The 9,839-nt window shown below is 42.3% G+C and overlaps 1 protein-coding gene across 1 annotated transcript in view; it reads left to right on the forward strand.

Moving 5' to 3' along the window:
• Positions 1–461: 461 nt before the first annotated feature.
• Positions 462–9,839, forward strand: part of exoc6b (exocyst complex component 6B) — a 32,648-nt gene continuing 23,270 nt past the window's right edge. The window contains exons 1-6 of the mRNA XM_084487420.1: positions 462–480; positions 847–976; positions 5,438–5,603; positions 9,029–9,076; positions 9,210–9,300; positions 9,408–9,453. Coding sequence (XP_084343546.1) covers positions 888–976; positions 5,438–5,603; positions 9,029–9,076; positions 9,210–9,300; positions 9,408–9,453 — 440 coding nt within the window. The 5' untranslated portion in view covers positions 462–480; positions 847–887. The remainder of the gene's footprint in view (positions 481–846; positions 977–5,437; positions 5,604–9,028; positions 9,077–9,209; positions 9,301–9,407; positions 9,454–9,839) is intronic.

Consider the following 9,839-nt stretch of genomic DNA (forward strand, 5'->3'; position numbering starts at 1 on the left):
TCTATAAATCTATACTGTACCTTAACAACGCCTGCAGTACTGCCATCTCACCACCAGAAGGTGTGCTGTTACCTTCAGCAGCTCATCCACTGCTGGGCACAAGGCATCCAACTGATAGGGAGGCACACAGATAATCAGACTGTATGATTAGTATAAGCTGTCTTTCCGCATTATTCTATCACCAGGCTCCAGGTACCAGGTACAGACCCCCGGTACCTGGTTAACACAGAATACACACAATGTTACACACACACACACACACACACACACACACACACACACACACACACACACACACACACACACACACACACACACACACACACACATACTTTCTAACTGGCCTGTTACCTCCTCATGGCCTGTGACCCCATCCCCAGTGTAGCTCCACCCCTCAGTCATTTGACTGAGGGGCTTTTTGAAAAAAAAAAGAAAAAGTTGCTTAGGTTGGCTCAAAGCTTCTCACGGATGATAAATCTGGTACATAAAAAATATATTTTTTGGAAATGATGATACTGAGATTTATAATGCCACATCGTTGTATTTGTATTTTGACATCTAGCCAAAGAACCACTGTCGTTGAATGATAACCCTGGATTATTGTCTTCAATTCCAATATTTGCCAAAATATTGGCAAATCCCGCTCGGAAAGATTACCTCTTTGTTTGAAGGAGCACATTGCCACCTGCCGTACCCAACTATGTAATACATGTGATCATCAACATTATTAAACCTTTCATTATTTTTTAGAGAGAGAGAGAGCGCGCAAGCGAGCGAGCGATCGAGGCCCCGCCCGGCCGGACTGCGTGTGGACGAGTAATGGAGCGCCTCCCTGTGTGTGTGTAGGTCGGAGCGGCTTGGTCCTCCAGGTCGCATCAACACCCGGGATGTCGAGCGTAGAAACCGCCGCGGAGCACGAACGGATCCTACGGGAGATCGAAAGCACCGACACCAACTGTATCGGGCCGACCCTCCGGTAAGACCGGGGAGAATAATAACCAACACTCGGGCTGTCAGCCGGTTTGTTACCAGACTGACAGAATGCGGCTAGCTGTTAGCCTAACAAGTTAGCCGCTCCTTGCGGCTCCAAACTACAAGACTTGTTCCAGCGATGCTAATGTCCTGCTAACAACAACAGTGATAGTTACTTGTTATCCCAAGCACTGTTGTTGGAGTGGTTACGTTTGGTTTTGAGGCGTGAGGGGAGCTGGTCTGTCTTGTTGTGGTCAGCAGGCTGAAAGTTAGTCAACTTCTCCCTGGACTCCAGTTCACTGAGTGTTTGGGGGTAACTCATAAGGGGAAGTTAAGCTAAGAGGCTTCAGTGGTTAGCAAAAAAGGTCAAGCTTACTACTTGTTCCGGGAAATGTGTATTTGAGTGAAGTGATTTGTTTGACAGTGGACGTGAAGTGAAACCAAACACTCTTAACGATCACTCACTAACCACTGCCCGTGCCGTGTTCGTGACGTCACACAGGGTCCCCGTAGTCATCTTCGTGACGTCATGCAGCATCTATCAGCTGATGGAATGGATGAGGCCCGCCACGAATATAAGTCAATGCAAAGCACTTTTACACTTTGTGTGTGTGAGGTGTGTGCTTTGTTTCCACTTTAACCAAAACAACAAGTTTTTGTCTGCTGTATTGTTTTTAAAGTGTTGTTGAAGAGTTAAGTCATGGTCTTGCCACGCAACAAGACGATTCAGTGTTGGCCAAGATCTAAGTCATCATTATCTGTTCTAAACAGTTGTTACATTGTGTAGTGGCAGGAAGCATCTTCACACCAATGTCAATGTGCTGGCTTTAGATACAAGGATACAAAGGGGCTGTTTGTTTATGGACGTCTCTCCTCTCTCTATCCCTATCTGTCTCTCTATCCCTATCTGTCTGTCTGTCTGTCTGTCTGTCTGTCTGTCTGTCTGTCTGTCTGTCTCTCTTTCTTTCTTTCTTTTTCTCTCTCTCTCTCTCTCTCTCTCTCTCTCTCTCTCTCTCTCTCTTCAGCAGTGTGTGTGTGTGTGTGTGTGTGTGTGTGTGTGTGTGTGTGTGTGTGTGTGAGAGATTTCAGCATAAGGGGATTACCTGTTGGCATCCCAGAGCAAGTGTACCATTACCCCTACCTGGTCCTCCTATCTCTGTACCACCTCTATAAAGAAGCATATTTGGATGACAGTTCAAGGAAGAAGTGGGGCTTTATGACACACGGCAACATGGTTGTCTAGGGTCTTTTTGTATGAGAGACATAATGAGTGATTTTGTATATGCAAATGCCCGTGTGGTGGGCATTTTCATATTGATGTTGCACTATAAATGTTCAAGAAGCATCACCCTCTCTCAGACTCGAACGTTAGAATCAACGAAAAAGACTGGGATAAATAAAGAGTGTATCCATTCAATGATAATGATAAGAATCAGATTAGAAACAGGCTTCTCTTCAGTCCTCTCCCCGGCTGTCTCTCTCCTCTGACAGCTCTTAAACTCTGGATTGTCTCAAGACTCAAGAGTTTTGAATTTTCATTCACACCATCCCTCTCCCTCACCCTGTCAGACATCCTCCTCACCCCCCTCACCCACACTGTCCTCACTCCCCTCCATCTTTCCTCACCTCTTCCCCTCCCTACAGTGATGTCACCTCTCAGGTCTGTCACTTTCTCTTGTGAATACTATTTATACCCTGGTCGCCTGCTGCTGAGCCTGTCTGCCTGTCTATCTGTCTGCCCTGCCTCTCTGTATGTCTAATGGTTCTTTAGTTAACTAGTAGTAGTCTTAAACCAAAGCAGTATTTTTGTACCAAGCTCCCTCGTGTGTGTGTGTGTGTGTGTGTGTGTGTGTGTGTGTGTGTGTGTGTGTGTGTGTGTGGTCTTATCTGTAATTCTAGTCACATTGTTCTTCAACCTGCCCACTGTTATAATTTGTCTTTCACTCACTGGTCCTAACTCAACTGACCTATGTATGTACATGTTAAGACAGGCAGGGAAAACACTGTGTGTGTGTGTGTACACCCTATGCAGGGTACAGAGAGCTTTTCCCTGTCATTATTGCCTAGCCACACAAACACACTTCTCAGTCTGTGTGATGCGGTCCAAGATGTTATTTTGCCAGCTGCCTGTCATACAGTGTGTGTGTGTGTGTGTCCAAAGCTAGCCTGATGACTCAGCAGGGTGTGTTCCACTGGCTTGTGTTTCTCTCTCTCTCTCTCTCTCTCTCTCTCTCTCTCTCTCTCTCTCTCTCTCTCTCTCTCTCTCTCTCTCTCTCTCTCTCTCATTTTCCCTATGAGACGTTGAGATACTGATAACTTGTAGACTGAGGGAGGACAGTTAGAGTTAGAGGTAACAGTAATAACTAACTGCTACAATACGACTGGACTACCCTTCCCCCCCCCGAAAGCACACACAAAGTTTCTTCATACTTAGTATGTTTTACATAATTGGCCCTGTACAATCAGAAACCATGCAGGGCCGATCAGATAAAGGTGGCAGTGGAACAGTAGCACCGCCCACACACTTCCTGATTGGATGAGCTGTAGAAGCTCTCTTCAGAATTCATACCTGCAGAGTTCAGTTGTATTGTGAAATGTCTAATTTCCAAAATTCCAATAACCTCTTAAGATGCATAGTATGCATTGTCTTCAGTTGAGGCCAAGTGTTGAAATAGACCCCATGATCGTTGTCCAACGTTGATGATGTCATCAGAAGAGACGATAGATGAAAGTAGAATGCTGACAAGCAGGTCTCTCTCTCTCTCTCTTCTTTCTATTTTTATTTCTATTTTCCTCTCTTTCTCTCTCGCTCTCTATTAATATTTCTCTCTTCCGCTCTGTTTCTCTCGCTCTTCGCCTCTATTTCTCTGTCTCTTCCTCTCTAGTTCTCTCTTCAATTCAAAGGGGCTTCGTTGTAGGTAGCTGAAGCAACAAAACGTACAATGGATACAGAAGTGACATTCAAACACAAACATAAGCCGCTCAAGGCGTCCTTTTAATGTTCTGGCGTGTGCTTGTGTTCCTCTCTGCTGCTGTATTTATGTCTTTGTGTGTAAAGGAAGCTGTTCATGGCGTCAGTCTGGCTCTATTGTACAGGTTGGTCATTTCTTTGTCAACAAGAGGAAGGCCATATTCAGGTGTGTGTGTGTGTGTGTGCACTGTGCACGCACACACACAACGTCACTGGAAAAAATAGCACATAGGAACACACACTCAATATTCCACAACAAATCAAACCCGCACCACTTATCTTCGATGTGTGTGTGTGTGTGTGTGTGTGTGCGTGCGTGCGTGCGTGCGTGTGTGCGTGCGTGCGTGCGAGAGGTCCGGCAGTCTCTAATGTGTCACCAGGGCACTGTGGTGTTATTCTCAGTGGTTGTTCACTGCAGTCTCTGTGTGTGTGTGTGTGTGTGTGTGTGTGTGTGTGTGTGTGTGTGTGTGTGTGTGTGTGCGTGTGCGTGCGTGCGTGCGTGTGTGTGTGTGTGTGTGTGCGTGTGCGCGTGTCCAAGTGTTTCAACAGCAGAGTCTCCCTGCCAGCTGCAACACGTCCAACGCTGAGCTCTTTGACATACCCGTCGTTATTAAAGTCTTTAACGATTGCTCTCTCTCTCTCTTTGTCTCTCTCTGTTGATCTTATATCTGACGTCTTGGTTCACCATCTTTTAACTGTTGTGAAAGACTAACAATAAGAGCAAGGCAGTGAGCCCACAGTCCTTCTCCAAGGCAGCTCCCAGTAGAAGACTGGTTGTTTTGGGCAGTTCCTAGTACAACCAGTAGAATAATGTTGTTGCATTGGAAGGCTCCCAGCATAACCAGTAGAATACTGTGGTTATATACTGGAAAGCTCCCAGTATAAACAGAAGGCTGTGGTTGTTGTACTGGGCAGATTTATTGTATGCACGTCACTCCCCCTAGTGGACTTGTGCTGTACCCACAGTTAGTTCATTTTTAAACCGAGGTGACTTCAGACATTTAGGAGCAGGTAGGGATTAGAGCCATGTTTCTCTCTACATACACTGTAGTAGACTTTTGGGTTCAAATCTCTCTCTCTTGGTCTATAACATAGTTACTCTTCCCAGGTCAGTGGGTAAGATACTCTCTCTCTCCTGGTCTATAACATAGTCTCTCTCCCCATCTCGGTGTATAACATAGTCTCTCTCTCTTGGTCTATAACATAGTCTCTCTCCCTCCCCAGGTCAGTGTATACCATAGTCTCTCTCTCTTGGTCTATAACATAGTCTCTCTCCCTCCCCAGGTCAGTATATACCATAGTCTCCCTCCCAATGTTGGTGTATAGCAGTCTTTCTCTCCCGGTTTATAACATAGTCTCTCTCTCTCCCCAGGCCATTGTATAACATGCTTTCTCTCGCTTTCCAGGTTTATAATATATTCTCCCTCCCCAGCTTAGTGTATATCGGCTCTAGTCTCTCTCCCTCCTGGTCTAAAACACAGTCTCTCTCCCCAGGTCAGTGTACGATGGAGAGGAGCATGGTGTGTTTATGGGGAAGCTGGACGGGAGGATCCGGAGTCATGACCGGGACATTGAGAGGATGTGTAATCACCACTTCCAGGGCTTTGTGGACTCCATCACTGAGCTGCTCAAAGTCCGCGGAGAGGCACACAAACTCAAGGTGAGGGGTGTGTGTGTGTGTGTGTGTATAAATTCAATAGTAAAAAATATATTATATATATATATATATATATATATATATATATATATTGAGTGCTGAAAGAACTATTCAATATAAATGACTGTGTTGGCTAATGTAAGCGAATCTCGCCCGCATTTTAAAAAGGAATTACTTTGTAATGTCACGCCTCATGAATGATAAAGTATTAATAAAGTATTGCATTTTTTAATACATGCATATTTTGGAGACATTTGTTTTGGAGGTTGTCTCCCTGTTTAATCACCAAAATATCCATCACTCTTTCATAGAAGGTTGGTATCCAAAACTGTTACGATACAACTGCACACAGTCATGTTATCAAAAGCAACCCTTATTCAAGTACCGGGATGTGATTAAATATTTGCTTGTCGCGCGACTGCTATCCAGTTTAATGATTAATACATGTAACTGAAATTGCGTTGTATGTCTACAGTCTAGGGCTGTCAAAAAACAACAACATTAATCGCGATTATTTGCATAGTGTTGGTGAGTTAACTCACGATTAATCACATTTTAAAATTATATTTTAAATCCACTCCAATTGAAGTTAAATGACATAATCAAATGGAATGACACATTACCCTTCATACCAAATGTACTTAATAAGCAAAAACTAGACCAAGTGATCTTGAGGGAGCTTTGTTGACTCACTCAGTGTGGGTTGAATATGAATCTTACGGAACACCACAGATTTGGGAATTGTAAACAGGCAGTTACTTGGTACAATTGTAAACCTACAGTTACTACAAGTGTAGTTAAATTAAAATAAGTAGCACCACAGATTTGGGAATTGTAAACAGGTTGTCACTTATTGCAAATGTAATCAGGCAGTCACTTACTGCAAGTGTAATTGAATGTGAAGTAAGTGGAACTAAACACAAAATGATTTCTAATATGAATGTTGACATTCTGTGGGCAAAACCTTTCAAAATCACAGTAAATAACGTACATTTTAAATTAATCGCATTAAAATATGATTGCGTTAACGTATTATTTTCACGCTAATTTGAACAGCCCTAGTACAGTCACATTCACCTCATTGATGATTTGTTAGTTTATTGCCCCATAAATAAATCGCAATCAACAATTATGTTCAATGTAAAAGGGCCTAACACTCTCCATCACCACGGTCTGGTTTAATGTGTGTTTGAAGACAAAAGTGTTGTTTTCATGCACAGATATTATTTAAACATCCCCCTCTTCTTCATCTTCATGGATCAGGGATCCCTCTACAAACCCACCACAAATGTGTTTTTAATTATTGTGCATAGGAATGCACAATCTTGATATCCCTTTTCCATTATTCTTCTTCCGACCAAACTTGTGCAATTAATGTGGCCAAAACTACTAGAGATGGGTCAGAATATTAGATTATTAGATTATTCGTTCCTGAGGGTCAAAGTCGATTTTTAACATTTGGGCCGTTAACATATTTTCCCATTCGAATAAACAAGAATTAACGGACGGAACTAATGTTGGTTCTGTAGCACTATTAGTTTTTTTTATTATTATTAATCATGTACAGAAAAACAATATACACAAGCATAAATAATAATATATATGCATACAACACAAACACTGATCACTGTTGGCATGCATGTCGGCACACATCGAATAATAGATTATTCGTTCATACCACCCACTGATTATTCGACCATGAAAAATTTGAGTTATTCACATCCCTAAAAACTACCAAACCAATCAATTCCATTCGACATCTGTCACAAAGGTCTAGGTCCATACATCTTTTCATATTTGTAAACTTTATACTTTTTGAGATATTCTACTTTTAAAATACTATTGTTTACAATGGAAGTCAATGGGAGGACGGCTGAGCCGTCCGCCCATTCTCTGACACTTACTGCTGTAGACTCTGTAACTTGGTCAATTCTTTATCGTTAACCTTCTTTCAAAGGTTTAACAAATCAAGACACTTGTATCTTCAATAATCTGAAAACAGAATTTCGATTACCTTTTATACTTTTTTCATAGTAACAGTTTAAGTTCCCTGTCCGCCTCGTTTTCAGTTGGGCTCATTGATTTACGCTGAGGGAGGAGCACAAGGTGCAGGCAGTGTTGCCAGATTGGGCAGTTTTCGCTGCTCAATTTGACTACTTTTTATGACGTTCAGGCAGCGTTGCCAGATCGGGCGATTTTTCCCACCCAATTTGACTACTTTTAATCACATTAGGCTGGAAAAATGAGCATTAGACGAGTACATTCAATTTCGGCTGGTTTTAAAAAGAACTGGCGGGATTATTTGAATTCTTTCTACAAACATCAATAAATACCATACCTTTCATGTGGCATATAGTTTGTGCAGCTAGTACCACTAGTACTTCAGCTACTACTACTGGTTCAGCGACTGCTACTACTACTGCTACTACTACAGCTACTACTACTACTACTACTACTACTACTACTACTACAGCTAGTACCACTACTATCTTCCAGCTTTGACAGCAGTGTTACAGTTTAGCTTCCAGCTTTTCTAACAATGTATTTCAGCACTTTGCTTCTTCAGGTAATGCAATTCAGCGTCAGTCAGTTTTCAATTTCAGCTTCCAGGTTTTTCAGCAGTGCACTGCAATACATTTGACCTTTCAGATTGTTCAGCAGTGCAGGGCAATACATTTGACCTTTCAGATTCTTCAGTTCAATTAATTTTATATTCCTGCATTTTTAGCAATGCTTTGCGCTTTTCATTCAACTGTCACTTTATTTGTTTCCAACGATTCATTTTTTTTTTTTTTAATGTTTACATTGTTTACTCCATTTAGACTTTTGAACTCTGTTCAAATCCTTTCACTTGATTTAAGCCATTTAACATTTCTTTACGTCTTAATCTATGTGGCTTTATTAAAACATATCTTCAACCTCACTTTGTACTACAGCACCTCATTTTCTTTAAGAAATGCATTTTGTAGTATTGACTGTGATTTTCATTTTAAGAAGCATATCTAACTACCTCCCTCATCTTACCCACAGAAAACAGATAATTGTTCAAAGGTTGTGCAATTAAGAGGAGACAAGAGACTGAAGTTGATGGTTTCTATGTTCAGTGTCTGATTTCTGTCCATCCATAACTCAACTCATCCACACTCAACTATCAATCTTTGCATTGGCTACACAACCCTCACAGAGATCACAGAGATTTCTATGCACAGTAATCCCTTATGCGTGGGATTACATTTTCTAGTTAAACATTCAAATCTAGTCCATTTTTAGACTGGCTGATCGACCCATAATGCATCTGGGTGGACAATCTCACTTGGGATGTCACTTTATCGGTCAATATTAAAATAGATTGTAATGGCTAATTAACATCACAGCTTAATTGATGACCAGTCAGAACACTAACCCTCTAATCCATTCCCCACCTCCAGAGTCAGGTGACGGAGACAGACAGACGCCTCCAGCAAGATGGGAAAGGGGTGAGTTGATTGGTGTAATAGCAACATACATTAGCCAATCAGGTGATGGCAGCAGAGAACAAGATGAATAATCCTGTCTGTCTGTCTGTCTGTGTCTCTCTCTCTCTCTCTCTACATCACTATCTCTATTCAGCTGATGGCTTCTATGGAGGAACTAAGACAATGTCGCATACAGCAGAAAAACATTGCTAGCACCATAGACAAGTTACAAATGTGTCTACCAGGTAAGAGCCACCCACATACACAGCGCCCACACATTTGCACGCACACGCAATGTTTCTATCACACTCATACAGAAACGTTTTTCTATTTTTATTTGTTTATTTTCCAGTTCTGGAGATGTACAGCAAACTACAGGAGCAGATGGAGGCCAAAAGGTGTGTGTGTGTGTGTGCTTTGATGAAGGATTAATAATAACTTCAGTGGAAGTCATGCAGTGTTTGGTTTGACCACTAGGGGGAGCCAAAGCACTGAGTTCTTGTAGTGCAGTGACTTCACCTCGGAGGAGGTGGGGAACTAGAACTAGAGGAACTAGAGGCGTTCACAGGTCTACCGACCCGACCTGACCTGGGACCCGCACTAGTTAGGGTCCACATCTTCTCATCGTCAACTGGGTCGGTCGGTTCCCATTCTAGTGCGTGCCCCTGGTCTGTTTATCATTATTGTAATATCCGAGTGGATCAGTTACTACTCGCTCAGTTACTTACAGGATGATAAGGCTGACCTTTAGGATCAGATAACGAGTGCGGAAAATAAGGTGACA

This window comes from Micromesistius poutassou, assembly GCF_964030765.1.
Source record: "Micromesistius poutassou genome assembly, chromosome: 23".
Taxonomy (NCBI): Eukaryota; Metazoa; Chordata; class Actinopteri; order Gadiformes; family Gadidae; genus Micromesistius; species Micromesistius poutassou.